At 38.9% G+C, this 21193-nt stretch overlaps 1 protein-coding gene across 1 annotated transcript in view; it reads right to left on the reverse strand.

Moving 5' to 3' along the window:
- Positions 1 to 21193, reverse strand: part of col6a4a (collagen, type VI, alpha 4a) — an 83352-nt gene that overhangs the window by 12417 nt on the left and 49742 nt on the right. The window contains exons 16-37 of the mRNA XM_085803172.1: positions 20285 to 20338; positions 20119 to 20190; positions 19986 to 20012; positions 18646 to 18690; positions 17487 to 17540; positions 14257 to 14319; positions 13563 to 13628; positions 13327 to 13380; positions 10732 to 10767; positions 9077 to 9139; positions 7637 to 7699; positions 6510 to 6572; positions 5918 to 5980; positions 5778 to 5828; positions 5658 to 5693; positions 4813 to 4875; positions 4635 to 4697; positions 4362 to 4397; positions 4242 to 4278; positions 4091 to 4102; positions 2447 to 2940; positions 72 to 162 (exon numbers count right to left, since the gene is read on the reverse strand). Of these exons, the coding sequence (XP_085659298.1) occupies positions 72 to 162; positions 2447 to 2940; positions 4091 to 4102; positions 4242 to 4278; positions 4362 to 4397; positions 4635 to 4697; positions 4813 to 4875; positions 5658 to 5693; positions 5778 to 5828; positions 5918 to 5980; positions 6510 to 6572; positions 7637 to 7699; positions 9077 to 9139; positions 10732 to 10767; positions 13327 to 13380; positions 13563 to 13628; positions 14257 to 14319; positions 17487 to 17540; positions 18646 to 18690; positions 19986 to 20012; positions 20119 to 20190; positions 20285 to 20338 (1606 nt within the window). The remainder of the gene's footprint in view (positions 1 to 71; positions 163 to 2446; positions 2941 to 4090; positions 4103 to 4241; positions 4279 to 4361; positions 4398 to 4634; positions 4698 to 4812; positions 4876 to 5657; positions 5694 to 5777; positions 5829 to 5917; positions 5981 to 6509; positions 6573 to 7636; positions 7700 to 9076; positions 9140 to 10731; positions 10768 to 13326; positions 13381 to 13562; positions 13629 to 14256; positions 14320 to 17486; positions 17541 to 18645; positions 18691 to 19985; positions 20013 to 20118; positions 20191 to 20284; positions 20339 to 21193) is intronic.

A 21193-nucleotide genomic window follows, 5' to 3' on the forward strand; every position in this document is an offset into this window, starting at 1 on the left:
TTTTTAATGTGACTGACTGAACTTCAGCTGCTTTGGTTTTACATCAACATGAACGTAACCCTCCGACTCACCATAGCAGATGGCACAAGTCTTCACCTTCATCAGATCAGCGGCCATGTCCCTCGCCAGCACCGTGTAGATGGAGTTTCCTGAGTCATCGACCTGAAGAAACAAAGACAAAGAACGTGAACCTTAAGACAAAAAGCTAGAGGACTTGGACCAGAGTCCTCGGTTTGAGTCCTGCCAGATTCAGAGAGCTCAGGGAGGACTGACTCTCTGACAAGAAGCTGATGACCCTTTAACGATCAGGGGTGGAAAGAGTACCAAAAAAATCTACTCAAGTAAAAGTACAGTTACCTTGATGAAATTTTACTCAAGTAAAAGTAAAAGTACTGGTGTAAAAATCTACTCAAGTAAAAGTAAAAAGTAGTTCATTTAAAATTTACTCAGAGTAAAAGTTACTTAGTTACTTTTTTATTTTTTTTTTTGGGGGGGGGGGTATAATGGCCAGAGATTGGCCTCACATTCTCTGTGCATGTCTCTGTGTTTCAAATTTGTCCCTTCTCCATCGATACACTGGTCTCCATCATCTTTTAGCTCCTGTGGCACCAACTTGATTCTGACCTTCTGACACTGCAGTTGTCCAGAGCCAATCAGATGGACAGTTACAGTTACTGGCACTAAGGTTGTCACGATCATGATCATGATACTAAAATTTTCAACTCAATATCGATATTAAGGAAAATATTCGATACTCAATACCATTTTCAATACGGATAAAAAAAGAAAAGAAAAATCTCTCTCTCCCTCTTTCACTCACACACACCTGTTTTTTTACTGTCTTTCCTGTCTGCTCTCAAGGAGGAGGAGGAGGAGGGGGGGGGGGTTACTGTAGGTTCTCTCTCTCTTGCCTCTTTACTGTAACTGCTCTGAAGCAGTGGGCTGCTTCTGTTCCTCTGAGCATGGCCATGGATCTGACTGGGCTCCTACATTTAACTCAACGGACCGCCGGTCCGGCCTTCAGCCCCGGTGTGTCTGGCACGGTCACCATAAACGTAGCCGAATAGATGGACATGCCTGATAACGTTGTCTTTAATCATTAACGTCAGTTTTTAACCGCTAGCTGTGGCTAATGGCTAATATTAAGACGACAACATAGCGACGAGCCCTGTAATGCACAAACTCACGTAGCGGTGAGGGGGAAAGAGGTGTGTACCTGCCTGCATAGATGACCTGCCTGCTGCTGTGTGCGTCTGTGAAGGGGGAGAAATCGAGGCGGCAGCGGCGTAGCTACTTTTGACAACCCACACAGAGTTATATATTTTTTACTTTGTAACTTAAGCTATTTAAAATGTAACTAAGTAAATTTCTTCCAACAATATGTACTCAAGTAAAAGTAAAAGTACTGATTTTAAAAATTACTCAAAAAAGTACAAGTACACAAAAAAGCTACTTAATTACAGTAACTTGAGTAAATGTAACTAGTTACTTTCCACCCCTGTTAACGATCCACCACAAACTTCACCATCCAGATGTTCAAGCTAGTTTGTTTGTTTTGGCCCTTTTCCAGCAGCACCCGGTACCTGGTACCCGGTACTTTTTTGGTAACGCCTCAGCCGGGGTTCCAAGCGATCTGAAGTGATACTAAAAGTGACGTCAACCGACTGCCTTCAACCAATCAGTTGAAGGCAGTTGGTTGAAGACTGTCCTGTATTGTCTGGTAAGGTCTCTACTGTCTAATCTTGTCCGGTATTGTCCTCTACTGTCCTATCTTGTCCTGAATTGTCCTCCACTATCCAGTATTGTCCTGTATTGTCCTCTACTGTCCTATCACATCCTATATCAGCCTATACTGTCCTGTGTTGGCCTCTCCTGTCTGGTATTGTCCTGTATTGTCTTCTACTGTTCTGGATTGTCCTCTACCCTCCTATCTCGTCCTGTATTGGCCTCTACTGTCTAATCTCTTCCAATATTGTCCTCTACTGTCCTACCTCATCTTGTATTGTCCTCTACTGTTCTGTATTGTCCGGGATTGGCCTCTGCTGTCTAATCTTGTCCTGTATTGTCCTCTACTGTCCGGTATTGGCCAGAGCGAGTAACGCACATTTTTGGGACGTTCGCATGTCGGAATGGTGGTATGTCAGAATGGTGGTATGTCGGAATAGCAGTATGTCGGAATGGCGGTATGGTGGTATGTTGGAATGGTGGTATGTCGGAATGGTGGTATGGTGGTATGTCGGAATAGCGGTATGTCGGAATGGCGGTATGTCTAAATGGTGGTATGTTGGAATGGCGGTATGTGGGAATAGCGGTATGTGGGAATAGCGGTATGTCGGAAAGGCGGAACCTCTGACACCATGAGACCTGATTCAGCTGCTCCAGATGTTTGGACTGTTCAGATGTTAAAGCTCCAGACAAGAACCAGAACCTCTCACACCCCACCTACCTCCATGGCTCGACCAATCGCAGGCGTGTTCCTCAGAGCGATGACCGCCGGGACGATGTTGAGAGCCCGGTACTCCATGACGGAGGTGACCAAGTCGTTGACGTCCTGGGTCGGTCCACCGGAGAAGAACACGGCCACCTTCCTCATCATCATCCCCGCTCGGACGCGCTTGAAGACGTTCTGACCCACGAAGCGCATGGCGGCGGCGAGTTGGCGCCGGTTGCTGCTGCGCTCCGGGGCGATGTTCCTCACCGACTCCATCAGCTGCTTCTTGCGGTGGTAGTCCTGGAAACGGATCAGGTACTTGACGTTGGCATTGTAGCCGACCACGGCGACCCGGGCGCCCGTGGGACAGTTGCTCTCGGAGACGGTGATGTCTTCCAGCAGGGACAGGAGAGCGGAGCGCTGCTTCTCGAAGGCGGCCGGGGTCACGTCCTCGGACATGTCCAGACCGAAGACAAGCTCCGTGGGGACGGCCGGGCACGCAGACCGACCTGCAGAGAGACAAGAGAGACGTCGTGTTGAGAGGACGGGACAGAAAGGAGGACAGATTGTTTGGACAACATTTGGGGTGCGTCCCAGTTTACTCTCTGGTCCAATGTCATGATGACACATTTTTGTCCTCTACTGTCCGGTATTGTCCTATCTTGTCCTGTATTGTCCGGGATTGGCCTCTACTGTCTGGTATTGTCCTGTATTGGCCTCTACTGTCTACTCTCTTCCTTTATTGTCCTCTACTGTCCTTCCCTGTGGGAAATAGACCTCTACTGTCCTATCTTGTCCTGCTTTGGCCTCTACTGTCCGGTATTGTCTGGTATTGTCCTCTACTGTCCGGTATTGTCCTATTTCGTCCTGTATTGACCGGTATGGTCTCTACCGTCTAATCTTGTCCTGTATTGTACAGTATTGTCCTCTACTGTCCTGGATTGCCCTCCTCTGTCCGGTATTGTCCTGTATTAGCCTCTACTGTCTGGAATTGTCCTTTACTGTCCTATCTCGTCCTGTATCGGCCTCTACTGTCCTGTGTTGGCCTCTCCTGTCCGGTATTGTCCTGTATTGTCTTCTGCTGTTCTGGATTGTCCTCTACCGTCCTATCTCGTCCTGTATTGGCCTCAACTGTCCTGGATTGTCCTCTACTGTACAGTATTGTCCTCTACTGTCCTGGATTGCCCTCCTCTGTCCGGTATTGTCCTGTATTAACCTCTACCGTCCAGAATTGTTTACTGTCCTATCTCGTCCTGTATCGGCCTCTACTGTCCTGTGTTGGCCTCTCCTGTCCGGTATTGTCCTGTATTGTCTTCTGCTGTTCTGGATTGTCCTCTACTGTCCTATCTCGTCCTGTATTGTCCTCTACTGTCCTGGATTGTCCTCTACTATCCGGTATTGTCCAGTCTTGTCCTATCTCGTCCTGTTTTGTCTGGTATGGTCTCTACTGTCTAATCTTGTCCTGTATTGTCCTGTATTGTACGGTATTGTCCTGTATTGGCCTCTACTGTCTACTCTCTTCCTTTATTGTCCTCAACTGTCCTCTGCTGTTCGGTATTGTCCTATCTTGTCCTGTATTGTCCTCTACTGTCCTGTATTGTCCTCCACTGTCCAGTATTGTCCTGTATTGTTGTCTTCTACTGTCCTGTTGATACTCACCGATGGAACAGGCTGTGAAGAGAGAGAGAGAGATGAGATCAATTTACAGGAAGTGATGTCATGAGACACAGGAACATCAACACTGAATTTTCCTCGAATAAAATAAAATAAATTGATGAATTTGAGTGTTTTGTTGTTGTTGTTGTCGTACCACAGTTGTCTCTGATGTAGGTGATCAGCTCACACTCCTGAGGACACAGAGGACACAGAGTTAAAACATCTCATGTCTCAGGACGTCTCTGTCCACAAACTCAGTTTAACGCGGACTCACCGTCTTTCCTCGTCCTCCGGGTGGACCTCTGGAGCCCTGAGGAGGAAGATCACACATCATCACCATCATCATCATCATCATCATTTTGTCCAAATCAATTTTTAGTTTCAGGCTGAAGAACAAAAACAACAACTGTAGAGATGGTGAAATTTCAAAATAAAAGTCCTGTAGATTATTGACTTTACATGTTGCCGATGGCTATGAGGTCAAGACTAAGTGTGTTTTTAATAATTTAATCATGAAGACGACGATGACGCCTGTCCTCTGACTCACCCTGTGTCCCGCGTAACCTGGATCTCCGCTCACTCCCGACTCTCCGGTCAGACCTGAGTTCCCCTGCGTCGACCGGGACCAGAAAAAGAAAAATGAATCAGTGAAGAAGCGGAAAGTCGTTAAATAACTTGTTAAAGATAATAAATGAAAGCGTCAGGTCGGTCGACTCGTCTCTCACCCCTCGACCTGGGTTCCCTTTACGTCCCGGTAGTCCTTTAGGTCCCTGCAGGCCGTTCTCACCCTGAGGACAGACACCAGCAGAGCTTTACTTCAGCACTTCCTCTTTTTTTTACTTTCTTTTTAATTTTTGATTTACGTTCTGAGACAGCAAGACAAGCACAACACAAACACAACATACAACACAAAATAATACTACATAATATAATAAAAACCAAAAGCACAAATACATGTAAAAGACAAGAAAGAAAAAAAAAATTGTGAGTGTGTGTGTGTGTGGGGGGTGTTATCTTAATTTACACCAACACTTATTATTGATGGCCATTCGCATCCAAAAAACATACTCAGGGGGGTCCACTCTTTAACAAATTCATCTAAGGTTCCTTACACCACATGAGATAGTCTTTCATAAGGAACAATTGACAGCAGTTTATCATACCACATTGCTAACGTAGGCGGGTGCACCTCAAGCCAAACATGCAGAATTGAAAGACGTGCGGCATACAACATAATATTCAACAATTTACCAGTTTGACCAGACAAAGACAGAAGATCGATACCAAGAATACACCGTTTAGGATCCATTACCATTTTAATGCCAAGGAACTTCTCTATCTCTGTTTGGACAGTAGACCAGAATATTTTAATCAATGGATACTTCAGCACTTCCTCTTAAGTCTTTCACATTAAAAGCCTCTCACAGTGGGGCTCCACTTTTATTCATTACTGGGAAAAAATCTGGTCAATAATTTCCCAGGAAGCCAGAGGAAGATTTTCAGAATAAAAGGAGCATTATTAATAGAGGACGTGGTGATGAGTGAGACAACAGGTGATGTGGATACTCACCGTGAGACCGGGGTAACCAGGGAAACCAGGATCTCCCTGTGGAGAGAGAGACACAGTGTTAAAGAGACAGAGAGAGCGTCATAAGTTTTCTACTGAATCAACATCAAACAGTTTTTGTACCTTGATGCCTGTAGGTCCTGCAGGTCCATATCCGTCTCTACCGTCCTGACCCTGAGACACACACACACACACACAGTGTTTACATTAGATACACAGTTTATATTCAACAGTAAACACAGAGCAGATGTGCACCTACTCACCGGCGTCCCTTGGGGTCCCAAAGATCCTAGAGCACCTTTATCACCTGGATCACCTGGTTGACCCTTTAACAACAACAGCAGGTCGTTATCATATTATATTACATAACATTATATTATATTATATTACGTAACATTATATTATATCATATTATATTACATTAAATTATATTATATTACATTATATTGTATTATATTACATTACGTTACATTATATTATATTATATCATATAATATTGTATTATATTACATTATGTCATATTATATTGTATTATATTACATTATATTATATCATATTATGTTACATTACATTATATTACATTATATCATATAATATAATATTATATTACAGAACATTAGATTATATATTACATATACATATTACATATATCATATTCTATTGTGTTACATTACATTACATTATATTATATAATATACTATATTACATTATATCATATTGTACTATATTATATTACATTATATTATATCATATAATATTACATTACGTTATATTATATACATTAATAATAACACATTGTTATTATTCTCTCTTGTGAACATCAGAGTATAATGATGATGTAATGACGTCACAGACCTTCTGTCCGTTGGCTCCGCGGCGTCCGACTGATCCTGGACCTCCGGGTGATCCTGGTCCTCCCTGCAAGTCAACAAACAAACAAACAAACAAACAAACAAACAAACAAACAAACAAACAAACAACAGAGTGAGAAAGGAAGAGCAGCACCTTGAGAAGTGTTTTTTGTTTTAAGCCCCGCCCCTCGTTCCTCTGTAGCCCCGCCCCCTCCTCCAAATATGGTATCGATTTTAGGATTACCAAAAAGATATCACAAACTTAAGTGTTGGGCACATTACTTTAAAAAAGTGATTAGTTATAGTTACTAGTTACTTTCCCCAAAAAGTAGTTATTAAATTAATTACTACATATAAAAGTAAGTAATTACCAGGAAATGTATCTATTGCGTTATAATGTAGGCTACACTTAAACAGGTGTATTACTATTTTGTCACCTGTTACTGACCTTTTATTGTCAGTAACGATAACGGCGTTATAAAGGGGGAAACTGTAACTTTTTTGATTACTTGTTACTGTAAAAAGTAGCACCATTAGAAACACTGTTTATTAATAACAACGCTGTTATTCCCATCACTTCTATCTAATTTATTAATCATTCTTCTTTCACTGATACTGATTTATTTATTAATGTTTAACTCTAATGAGCTCATCTACAGTATAATGTGATGTCATGATTAATAAATGATGACTCATCATATTTAAATCTATTATTTATAAATTGTCAGTAAACTGTTTAGATGAACAGTGATACAGATGTTTTATCACAGATGAGCTCATTAAACATTCATAACTGTTTATAAATTAGACTTGATAGATTTTTTAAACAGTGAGTTCAGTATTTAATGTTTAACTGATGAGTCATAGTGTGTATTTATCATATGTAAGTGTGTAGTTGTTAACAGAAATTATTACACAAACACGTCACAGTCGTGCGTCTGATGAAAAAACAAACTGAAACTTTAGAAATTTAAATTCAGAAAAACTGAAACAAAGAGTTTAGTTTAAGTTGTGACTCGTATATCCGTTAGTCGCAGCAGCAGCTTCTTTAAAACCTTCGACAGCAGTTAAACCTTTCTAATGAAACCGATCGGATCAATAATCAGGTGTACGGGTGGAGGCGACACCGACCTGAGGTCCAGGAGGTCCAGGGATCCCTCTGGGTCCAGGTGAACCTCGGACTCCTCTCTGACCCTGAAGGACACAAAACCACAAACTCGTTAAAGTTAAAGACAACGACTACGTTCACAACTTCCCATGCAGTCGATATTCAGGTTCAGGTCAATAATCCAGTTTCTGAAACATTCGGAATAACCTGTTTACATGGGTGAGCAAACAGGCTTATTCCTGTTTACATGGTAACTGTTAGGGCTGGGACGATATGCTTTTCTCCTGATTCGATTCTTCAACGATTTTTTGGATGGCGATTCGATTTAAATTGCGATTCTACGATATTGCCGATTCTCTCGATTTTTAGTCTTTAGCATTTTTAACATTTATCTGCACACAAATACTGTAGGAGCCTATAAATGAACATACTCCATTATAAAGTGAACTTAAACCCTTTTCAAAACCTGGACTCTCTGTATGTAAAAAAGGCGAACAAATGCACATTGCACAATATTTAAAAAAAATTTCAAAACATTATTATTTTTTTTTTTAATTGTTTTTTTCAAAAAGAAAAAAATCGATTTTTGAAAAGAAAATCGAGTTAAAAATCGTCAAAAAAGATATCGCGATATTTATGTGAATCGATTTTTTCTCCCACCCCTAGTAACTGTAGTCAACTGGGATCAAAACAGCGATGCACAGAGAAAGTCTTGACGTAATGCATTTCCACTTGACGCAATGCATTATGTTATGTTTTTGTATGTTTCAAATGTCTTGTCTTCTGTCCTTGTGTGTTTTGTGTTTCATCTCGGCTATATTGTAAATGAAGTTACTCCTCAATATATCTCCGAGTTTACGTAAATAAAGGTTATGAAATTTCCACTTCTTCCTGTATCCAAAAACAACAACAGCAGCAGCAGCACGGCAATCTCTCTATCCCGGTACTTTCTACCGTCTACAAAAGACATGATGTTCATGTCTTTCACCACTTATGAAGTTATTATAACCTTTATTTAAACTCGGAAATACTGTATATTGAGGAGCGCAACCTCATTTGCAATATAGCCGAGACACAACACAAAACATTTGAGGACAAGACACAACACAAAACGTTTGAAGCATACAAGCATATCCGAAATACGAAATACCAAGTGTTATCCTGCGTTTCGCCATGTTTACTACAAGTACTTCCTGGACTCAAAAGACCAAGATTCCTTGTGAATAGAACATGGCAGAACACAGACTAATGTTCCTTTCCATGGGATATCCCAACACGACCAGATGTTCGGGTTAGAAAAGGAGTATCCCAGGGGTCATTCATTTGCATATTCAGGTTTTTCAAAAGCGTTCTTGGTGTTTACATGGCTGTGGGCAACCGGGTTATTGCTAATATTCTGATTATGAAAGGGTTAATGACTGCACGTAGCCTAAACATAGCCACTGAAGAGACTCTGGACTCACCTGTGGACCAGAGGCACCTGGGCTGCCCGACACCCCGGCCTCTCCTGGAGCTCCAGGTCGGCCCTGCAGAGAGACACACACACATAAACACACAGTGAGGCTCAGCAGTTTGGTTATGTAACGGAGTTGTTCATAATTGGCAAAAGTTCGACACAATTTATTGATTTATTCATTGGTTCAGATTCATTTCATTCAGTCAGCAGCTTCTTTCGCTGGCTGTTAAAGTAGTTTTTATTATTTTGTGAGGCTTTGTTATGTTATTTGTTTTTGACGAGTGGTGGTTTCCATAGCAACTGGAAAGCGAAGTAGACTACGTATTGAGAACAGCTCCGTGTTTGTTGCCCAAATACTATCACCCAAATACTACAATATGAGATTTACTTCAGTCAAATCCAAATGTGTTTAAAGTTTCATGAGTTATTTTGTCACGTTTTGTGATGGTTAAGTGTAGATAGATAGATGGATAGATAGATAGATAGATAGATAGAGATAGATGGATAGATAGAGATAGATGGATAGATAGATAGATAGATAGATAGATAGATAGATAGATAGATAGATAGATAGAGATAGATGGATAGATAGAGATAGATGGATAGATAGATAGATAGATAGATAGATAGATAGATAGATAGAGATAGATAGATAGATAGATAGATAGATAGATAGATAGATAGATAGATAGATAGATAGATAGATAGATAGAGATAGATGGATAGATAGATAGATAGATAGATAGATAGAGATAGATAGATAGATAGATAGATAGAAAGAAAGAAAGAAAGAAAGAAAGAAAGAAGGAAAGAAAGGAAGAAAGACAGAGGGATAGATAGAACGAAAGAAAGAAAGAAAGAAAGAAGATAGATAGATAGATAGATAGATAGATAGATAGATAGATAGATAGATAGAAAGAAGACAGAGAGGGATAGATAGATAGATAGATAGATAGATAGATAGATAGATAGATAGATAGATAGATAGATAGATAGATAGATAGATAGAAAGAAAGAAAGAAAGAAAGAAAGAAAGAAAGAAAGAAAGAAGGAAAGAAAGGAAGAAAGACAGAGGGATAGATAGAACGAAAGAAAGAAAGAAAGAAAGAAGATAGATAGATAGATAGATAGATAGATAGATAGATAGATAGATAGATAGATAGATAGATAGATAGATAGATAGATAGATAGATAGATAGATAGAAAGAAGACAGAGAGGGATAGATAGATAGATAGATAGATAGATAGATAGATAGATAGATAGATAGATAGATAGATAGATAGATAGATAGATAGATAGATAGATAGAACGAGAAAGAGAGAACAAAAAACATACAATATACTGTAATTTTACCTAATGCACATTACATTTATTATTTTATTAATCAATATTACAGCTAATAACCAGCTGTTGATGTAAACGGTAACTGTTCAGGTATAGTTTTAAGTTCATTTAGGAGCATTTATTGTATTTTATTTAATGTATAGGGGCAGGAGCTGAGTCTGATGTTAGTTACCACCAACCACTGTGTTACTGTGTTTCTTGTCTGAATAAATGTCATGGACTTTAAAGGTGGACGTGGACGTGTTTTGTCTTCGACCTGCTGGAACTAAAGGTGTTACAGTGACAGCAGCTCAGAGTGTCAGTTGTTGGTTTTTTACCTTTTCACCCAGTGGACCTCTGCGTCCGTCTGGACCCTGAACACAACACAGAGAAACACAGCGTTAATACGGCGTTATTAAAACATTATCACACTGAGAGGAGCAGAGATAGTGAAGATAGATGAAGTTTGTCCTGCAGCTTCAGGCTGAGCTCCAGATGTGACAGATGTGAGAACATGAGGCGACAGCCACCAGAACATCCTGAAAACGTCTGAGTGTGTGTGTCAGACATCCTGAGTGTTGTGTGTCAACATTAAGCTCTTTTCATTAAATACTTTTTACATCTGATGGTGCATTGATTGAAAAGGCGTCCTCCTATAAGAACTGAAACACTCTCATTTAATAAACATATTTCCAATCTAATCAACAAACTTGGCTTTTCTTAATAAAATAAATAAATAAATCATGTTTCACATTTTGTTTTATTGTTTACAGATCTTAATGAGATAAAGGTAAATTAAGATAATCAATAATAACGTCTGGTGACAGGTGAGAATCTGATCCTGACCTGATGTGAGTTTAACTCAGGAAGCACTGGCTCCTACATTTCCCATCATGCAACAGGAGCTTCAGTCTGACATCAGCGATGAACGATCAATAAACCCGTTGGGTAACACATTATAACCAGACTTATAATGAGTTATAATGCAGTTATAACACTGTATAACTATAGTTATAAACACTCATAAATGATCATAATGCTTTATAACAATAATCATAACACACTATAAAGCATTTTATCTTGACTTATAAGGTCAGGTATTATAATACGTTATAATTGTTAGTAACTCGCTGACAATGACCACATTGATAATGATTATAAATATAGTTATAATGTGTTATAATTAGGGCCACGGGCAATCGCACCGGGCACTGGTCCCAACAGCTATGAAATAGCTGCAGGGACCAGTGCCCGGGCGAAGCCCGGGCACTACTGTTATTGTGTGGATTTTTTCTTATTATTATTATTATTATTTTTCCACTTCCGGCCGATTTTCGATGTGCTACTAGTCCTGCAACTCGAAGAGTTGCAGGACATATTATATATCAAAACGTGCGTCCTGATCGGGATCGCTGTGCTATTACTTTTCTCAACAGTTTACGAATTTTTCGCGACGTAGTCGCGAAAAACTGCGCAAAAATTTTGCATGTAAGTCAATGGGACGGGCGAAAAAAAAAGACCGAAAAAGACCAATCATTGGAGTTTAACAAAAGTCTACTGCTCAGGCATACTTTCACCTAGAGACTCCATTTAAACTTTAAACAGTAGACACAAGTCTTGTGTATTGTCGTATTACTCCACGTTTTGATAGGTCATATAGTTTTTGATCAATCCCTGATCAATGACCATGATCATTTTTGGAGAAATTATGAGTTTATAATGGGTGTGTATTGCATGGAATGTTCGTGTCAGAGTGCGTGACATCATCGGTTAGAGTGGGAGAGAGTGAAGAAACATTCTGTATTTTTTCTGGATAAATTGCCACCACGGCCACAATTTACACTCTACAGACATAATTTTTTCAGAATTTGTAAGACAAACTTGTTATCTCTCATGTCATGTGCTCAAAATATCAGAGAGACTTACAGAACTTACAGAATCAGCCTCTGAGTGCGGCCACGTCTGTCCCTGCTCCTCATTGAGTCCAATACAAATATTTTCTGAGAGGAGCAGAACGGCCTGATGTTTTAAAACTGCCAGCGTCGCCAAAATATTTACTGTAGAAACACCAAATCGTACCGAAATTTTCAGTAAGTCCTTAGAGCAACGTTGATCTGTGTTTTGTTCTGATAGGAGTTACCGTTTTGTCATGCTAAGCCTAATTGTGAGGCCGGTTTAGAGGCAGAAAATGGCTGTTTTTCTCCACGTTTCTGTCTGTCTCAGCCTGCGGGGGCCCCTATCGCCGTGGTAACCTCTTTGATCCTCAGGCCAGAGCTCGTTAACTTCATAAACAATCCACCTGGCGCTCGTTTAAATGTTTATAAACACAGACACAGCTAAATCAGACTGACACAGGATGCAGCTACTAACTAACTATGTGTCAAGTCAGTCACACACACACACACAGACTCTAGAGCCAGCTTCATGTGATTACAGTCACACACACACACACACACACACACACACACACACACACACACACACACACACACACACACACACACACAGGTAACCTAATGTGGTTACAGCTCCTCCATATCAGTGCTTATAGAAAGATGATCATGTGTCTGTCTGATCAGCTCTGTCTTGACCTTAAGATCGTGGGTTTGATTCCCATGTTGACAGAGATGGCACAACCCGCAGTAGCTCCCGTGGCCCATTCAAAATTTCCCGAGAGGAAATTTTCTAGTTAATGTATTACTATCATTATAAACACTCATAAATGATCATAAGACTTTATAACAATAAGCATAACACATCATAGAGCACTTTCTAATGGCTTACAGTATAAGGTCAAGTATTATAACAGAGTTATAATGCTCTGTAATGTGTTGTGCTTATTGTTATAAAGTCTTATAATAAGGCACTGCAGCTCGGCTCAGGCCGGAGCTGAAATGAAAAATGAAACCAGACGAAGGAGGAAAACTTCTCACCGGGTTTCCCAGGATTCCGCTCTCACCTCCGCGTCCGTCCTGTCCAGGTGAACCCTGCAGAGCAACCAATCAATCAATCAATCAATCAATCAATCAATCAATCAATCAATCAATCAATCAATCAATCAATCAATCAATCAATCAATCAATCAATCAATCAATCAAACAGTCAGTCAGTCAGTCAGTCAGTCAATCAATCAATCAATCAATCAATCAATCTGTGTGTATGTTGTTACCGGTAATCCGGCGTTGCCGGGCTCTCCTCTGGTTCCTGGGATCCTGTTGTCAGCGCCCGATTCACCCTGTGGTCAATGACACGGAGATAATCAATAACTGATCAATAACTAGATCAATAACTGATCAATAAGTAGAAGAAGAGGAAGTAAATTCAAACATATCATTAGAACAAAAACAACTTTGACATTTTGTTTCTGTTTAAAAAAACAAACTTGTCAAACTTTATGAATCATTTCAGATTCCAGTGAAACCAGTGAGTTTCTCCTTAAAGCCTTAAAAAAAACCTTTTTGGTGACAGACCTCGTATCCCATGAAAATTATAATTATAGTTATTGTGACAGATTATTCATTAAACATTTCTGAATGTATGTTCATTATTGGTATACACTTCTTGTTTGTAATTAAATTAAGAGACTTAAAATAATAATCAACTTCAATCAAAAACAACTTAAATGATGGTGAAGAATTCTGAAATTTACATTTATGAATATGAAACTTCCCCAATAAAATATAAAGGTTTACTATAGTACATAGTTTCTTTTCTTTGAAATCAAAATGAGTGATAACGTTCTTCCCCTCAATGTGTCTTGTAATCCCATATGGGACGGGCCACAGTGGTGGCATGACACGACAATAAAAAAAAATTCATTCATTCATTCATAACCATCCTCTATCTCAGTGTACTGTACTTACCGGATCTCCTCTGAGTCCTCGCTGTCCTTTGAGCCCCGCCTCCCCGCGGATCCCCGGGATGCCCTGAGGAACCACAGAGAAAAGCTGTCAGTCAACCAGCCGCAGGTCAAAGGTCACGGTGTCACCGCCGAGGGGGAATTCCTTCTGTTCTGAACGGCTTCGTCTGCTTCGTCTCTGCTGCTCTCACCGCTTTGTGTTCATCTATGAATAATAATTAGTTCTGTGGTGGTGACGATGACATAATGATTCATTTATAATAATAATAAATCAATAAAGTGACAGAAAAGGTAAAGTGTTTGATGTTGAAGTGTCTGAATTAACACAGAACAGAGAGATTACATTAATAAGGGTCCCTTAATTAAAGCTTCAGTTGGTAACAATTATTCAGTCATATTTGCTGGAACTGTCACTATATTCTGATGGTCAGACATTAAATGAGTAATTTAGGACAAAATCCAACTCCTCTGGCTCCACCTACAGCCTGTAATCGTATTTGCCAAAATCCACCGCGCCCGACGATTCTCCACCAGTCAGGTAGAGGGAGCAGGAGGAGCAGCCAATCGCCGCTCCTACACGTCGTGCTATGGATACGGTACATCTTTTTTTTTTTTTTTTTTTTCTCTGTGGGTGCGTTCATGGCTACTTTGTGTGTGTCTGTGTGTGTGTGGGGCGCTTGGCAGAGGTTCATAAAGGGACCTGACGGAGTATTGTCTTGAAATTTCCGACCAAGTCGCGGAGTTTACTTTCACTTTCGTCAACTTACCAACTGGAGCTTTAACGTTAGTTAGTACATTATTAAGCATTAATTTACTGTTTACAGATATATTAACAATCATTATTATGTATTACTTAGGATTAGGAAACACATTAATTAATGTAGCCTATTAGTAAGCAGTTAATTAATGTTTACTACTCAAAGTTAGTTAATAAATTATTAAGTAATAATAAAAGTTGAATAATCATTATCTATGCATTACTCAGCATTAATTAACACATTAGTTTATATATTAATGCTTAATAATGTACTAACTAACGTTAATTAAGGGACCCTTATTGTAAAGTGTTACCATGTAACGCAAAACAAAGGTAAGATTTAAACATAATAACAGTTGTCTACACGCAGATTAATTATTGGATCATAAATTAAATTGGTATAAATAATTATGCTAATTAACCTGAGCTCATATACACAAACAAATCCTGCACAGAGTAGCATGTAAAACAATTAATAATAATAATAATAATAATAATAATAATGTCCTGTCCTGTTCTCTTGATAGCCTTCCACCCCGCTTTCTAAAGGATGCATTTTGCACCTTAGGGCCTTGTATTGTTGACCTGATCAATTCCTCTTTGATGTCTGGCTGTGTGCCTGCTGCTTTTAAACATGCTGTGGTAAATCCTCTTATTAAAAAGAGCAACCTTGACCCATCTGTTCTGTCAAACTATAGGCCCATATCTGAACTTCCTTTTTTATCAAAAGTTTTGGAAAAAGTGGTTTATGAACAGCTCCAGTCACACCTTGACCTCCATGGTATATCTGAAAAATTCCAGTCTGGTTTTAAAGTACGCCACAGCACAGAAACAGCCCTCCTTAGAGTTTATAATGACTTGCTTTTAATTCTTGATTCTGGTAACTCAGCTGCTCTAGTGCTTCTTGACCTTACTTCTGCATTCGACACTGTAGATCATGAAATATTGTTATCACGTCTTGACCAGTGTGTAGGCCTTAAGGGTACAGCCCTCACATGGTTTAAATCTTATTTAGCAGAGAGGCGTTTTTCTGTTCATATGGGTGAACACACTTCTGCTACATCCCCTCTTAAATGCGGGGTGCCCCAAGGATCCATCTTGGGCCCTATTCTTTTTTCAATTTATATGCTCCCCCTGGGGTCCATATTTAAAAAACACAACATATTGTTTCATTGTTTTGCCGACGACCTGCAGATTTACCTGCCTATCCAAACCAATAACTCTGCCTCCACTCAAGCTTTGTTGAACTGTCTAAATGATGTTCAAACGTGGATGGCCTTAAATTTCCTGAATATTAACAAATCAAAAACAGAAATAATTCTATTCGGCAATTCCAATCTTCTTGATGGCTGTAATAGTGTTCTTGGTCCACTAGCCTCCTACTGTCGCCCTACTGCTAGGAGCCTAGGAGTTATCTTTGATTCTGCTTTTAAATTTGATAGACAGATAAGCTCAGTCATCAAATCTAGCTTCTTCCAGTTAAGACTACTAAGTAAGGTGAAGCCCTATCTCCCCTTACCTGACTTTGAAAGGGCGATTCATGCATTTATTACATGTCGTCTTGACTATTGTAATTCTTTGTATGCTGGACTAGACCAGCAGTCTTTGAACCGCCTACAGGCTGTCCAGAATGCAGCAGCTCGATTGTTGACAGGGAAAAAACGGCGTGATCACATATCTCCCATTCTCGCCTCTCTTCACTGGCTCCCTGTCCAGTTTAGGGTGCAGTTCAAAATTTTATTGTTTGTTTTTAAAAGCCTAAATGGTCTAGCCCCTTTCTATTTATCTGACCTCATTAAGCATCATGCTCCAGCTAGAGCCTTGAGGTCAAGCAACCAGTTACTGCTGGCTTGCCCCAGATCTAAACTAAAGAGCAAGGGGCGACAGAGCATTTTCTGTTGTGGCCCCAAAATTGTGGAACACCTTACCCCTCCACATCAGAGCAGCTGAAACTCTGGAGCTTTTTAAATCACTTTTAAAGACTTATCTCTTCTCTCTGGCTTTTAACTCACCTTGACACCCTGACACCCTGACTTTTTTATGTTTAATGTTTAGTATAGCTTTTAATTGTTTTATCTTATCTTAGTAACTGTTTCTATGGCCCTATTTTTCTGTTAATCTATGTTTGATGATTTTGTTGTTTTATTTATACTGCTAGCACCTGTATGTTGTGCAGCACTTTGGGCAACTAAGGTTGTTTTTAAATGTGCTATAGAAATAAACTTTGAGTTGAGTTGAGTTGAGTAATAATAATAATAATGATTATAATAATAATCTATTTTAATTCATTCTGTTTTCACCTGTGGGAAACAACATGTTTGATTAAACTGCCGATTGAAATGAAAGTGTGAATGTGAAAGTTAAATGTTGACTGGACAGATACTGGAATAATAATACTAATACTAATACTAATACTAATACTAATAATAATAATAATAATAATAATAATAGTAATAATAATAATAATATAGCAGTACAGGGTTTCCTGGGTGTCCTCTCTCTCCTCGTCCTCCGTCCTTCCCCGTCTCTCCCTGTGAACAGAGGAAACAGAACCAGATCAAACTGCTGCTTCCTGAACACACCCACTCATTTCCTGCTGCGTCTTCATCTTCATCTCCATCATCATCATCATCATCATCATCATCATCATCATCATCATCATCATCATCATCATCATCATCATCATCATCATCGTGGTCTGATCTTATCCTCGTCTGGATTAATTATCGTTGTTGCTGCTGTTGATGTTGAATCTTCTGTGTTTCAGGAACTAAAAGCAGTTCATTATCACAAACCAACATGAATATTATAACAAACGATGCGACGCTGCAGCTGATTAACTGAAATGTAAAACTCTGTCTTTGCTTAACTGTGAAGGTTTTTGTTGATTTGTTGAAAAACTCAAAAATTTTCCAAGAATATTTGTCTTATTTCTAGTCAAAACTAATCTCATTCTACTTCAAATCAGACTCATCACATTAAAAAGCAGCTTGTTTTTAGACACTTTTTACTTCTTTCAAGCAGATTTTCACTTGAAATAAGTAGAGAAATCTGACAGTGGAGCAAGTTTTTCTTTCTTATTACAAGCACAAGGCAGATTTTTCTACTTATTTCAAGTGAAAATTAGTTTGAAACAAGTGAAAATGAACTAAAAACAAGTTCATTTTAAGGCGATGAGTCTTATTTTAAGTGCAAAGAGGTTTGTTTTGACTAGAAATATTCTAGACAAATATTCTTGAAAAGATTTTGAGTTTTTGCAGTGAGTGTAACATGTTGATTCTTGGACTTCATTCTGTTGTTTCCTCTGGTTTTCCTCCAACAGACACCGATCTGATCTGTGACACTCTTCAGTTTCCCATTTTTTATTTTATTTTATTTTATTTTTTGACTTGTTTTTTATTTCTACTGTTTTTTTAACACACTGATGAGAAACACTCACACCCAGTTCGAGTTCGTAATAATAATAATAATAATAATAATCATCATAACATTGAAGTGAATCATGTTGTGTTAATGTTTCACTGTTATGTCCTATGAGAAGAAGTTTTGATGCAGATGTGCAAACCTCTGTCTCTACATCTGATGATGAAGATGAAGATGAAGATGAAGATGCTGTGCAGCTGCAGCAGTTGTTACCTGTTCTCCGTTGACTCCGTCCAGCCCGTCCTCTCCGTCCTCGCCCTGCGGAGGAGGAGGAGGAGACAGTGTTTATCCAAACATCCAAACATCCAAACATCCACACTCCTCTCCTCTCCCGTCCCGTCTGCCGCTCTAACATCCCAACATTCCTGCTGCCTGATTCACACTTAGCATTTTATCTCCCCCTTCTCAACAGATGGCTTATTTGAGGTTTTTTGAAAACAGCTAATAATGGTATAACCGTAAGAATTCAGATCAAACAAGCATTTATCTTTCACAACAAATGTGTATATTCTTTTAGTACTTTGGTTTTAAACATATTTTTGAAAGAGGAAATCGAACTACACATTCTTAATTCATCATCACAGTTATACTGTTGTAACATGTTGTGTCAAAATGTCATAAGTAAAAGAAAATGTTATGTCAAAATTGTAAAAAGCAAAAGAAAAGAAAAGAAGAAAAGATTATATAAGATTTTATTCTGTTTGTAATGGGGGCGGGACTAGATAAGCTTTAGCTTCTCCCGCTTTCCCTTTCGGCCATGTGTATTGTATTATCTGAACTAAGATGAAGTGTGATGATGATGATTTTCTGTAATTGACATGCCCGAAATAAACAAATAAATAATAATTATGCCTACCCTTTTTACCAAAACGAATGAGAAAAGAGATAAAGAGAGAGAAAAAACAACAAACCCTAACCAAAAACAAATTCAACAAGGCAACTTTTAGACTACATGGTCTGAGTTATACCATAAGAATTCAGATCATGATGGAAATAACAATAAGCAAGTTCCCTCAATTCAATGTATATAGTTGTCTTTTTAAGACTGATACTATGTTGATGCATAAACCACAACTATGCAGGTTGTAAGCATGTGGGTTGAAGAGAGAGTTTAATGTGTAAATGTGCTAAACCTTTCATATTTAGGGGAATATACAAGGACACGTTCTCAGGAAAGTGACAATGGATGCTCATGACTGTCCTTTACCACACAAACTGTGTCCTTTGTTGATTCATGTTGCTCACCTGTAAATGGTTGCATAAACAGGAAAAGGACTATAGTAAACACCAATTCTGTATTTTTGTACTGTTGATTCTGATGGAACGCCTTTTCCAAACAAAATTAATAAAAAAAAAAAAGAAAGAAAGAAAAGAATTCAGATCAAACAAGCATTTAGCTTTCACAACAAATGTGTATATTCTTTTAGTACTTTGGTTTTAAACATATTTTTGGAAGAGGAAATCGAACTACAAATTCTTAATTTATCATCACAGTTATTCCAACACGTGGCTGGTTAATATGAGTTGTTATTTGAGGTTTCCCTCTCACTCACCCTGTTTCCTCGCAGGCCTCTGAAGCCCTGTGGACGGACACAAACACAAACACAGAGTCAACATCTGGCAGCCGACCACAGCTGTTTCTGTCTGTCTCAGTGAGTCTTCAGGACTTCCTGTTCCCTACTGTACCTTGGGTCCTCGGATACCGGCGCATCCCTGCGCTCCCTGAGGCCCGCTGGGTCCCGGAGGGCCTCGCTCACCCTGCAGCCAGGAGACAGAGAAGATGAGACGTCACCATGGTAACCACACGCCGAGTGTTTAAATGAATGAATGAATGAATGAATGAATGACTTACGGCCACGCCCTCTTCTCCAGGGAAGCCGGGGTAACCCTTCTGTCCAGAGACGCCCTGCTCACACACACACACACACACACACGCAGTTACAGTTACAGTTCACAATGAAGTTCAAACTAATTATAAAAAGTTGACTTCTGACATCATGAATGTTACTAAATACAACGGTTAGATTTACACTTCCTTTAATTAATAAATGTTCAAACTATTTATCAACTAGAGGTGCTCTCTGGAAAGGGATATAGGAAATCCAACACGGACGAAACGGACGAAAACTAGCCTTGTTGGCTAACTCTGGCCCACTTACAGTTTTTCTTCTAACTCTGTTGATTAGTGGTGCACTGTTCCTATGAAATAAACTAATACATAAATAAAAATAAATAAATAAACACGTTTCAGCATCAAGCTTTCATTTGACTTCCTGATGAAGAGTTATTTTTAACATGTCACTGTGACAATGCCAGATAAATAAAGGCATTTTATTGATTTAAAGAGTTGTTCCTCTGTTTTTATATGTTTCATTAATCAGTATTAATCAGTAATTAAACAGTTTTCTATGTGCAGATTAATTATCGGATCATTAAATCAATGGGACTGGGGATGGCTACAATCCCACATATTTACATGTCAATGTTCATCAATATGTGCTGTTCCCATTTAAAAAAAAAAAAAAAAATCTGAAATCTGAAATAAATTGTTATTATGAACCAATTAAATAAATAAAACAATAAAACAATTAAAAACAATCTATTTTAATGATTTCTGTTTTTAATTGTGAAATGTAAAACATTGTGTTTGATTAAACTGCTGATGAATTCACTTCTAATTAAATCACTGCTGATTAAAATTAAAGTGTGCACGTTACATCACAACGTCACTGAGACCGACTCTGCTGCAGGAAGTGCTTTT

Source organism: Trachurus japonicus, chromosome 16, assembly GCF_045865225.1.
Source record: "Trachurus japonicus isolate A0001 chromosome 16, Traja_1.0".
Lineage (NCBI taxonomy): Eukaryota > Metazoa > Chordata > Actinopteri > Carangiformes > Carangidae > Trachurus > Trachurus japonicus.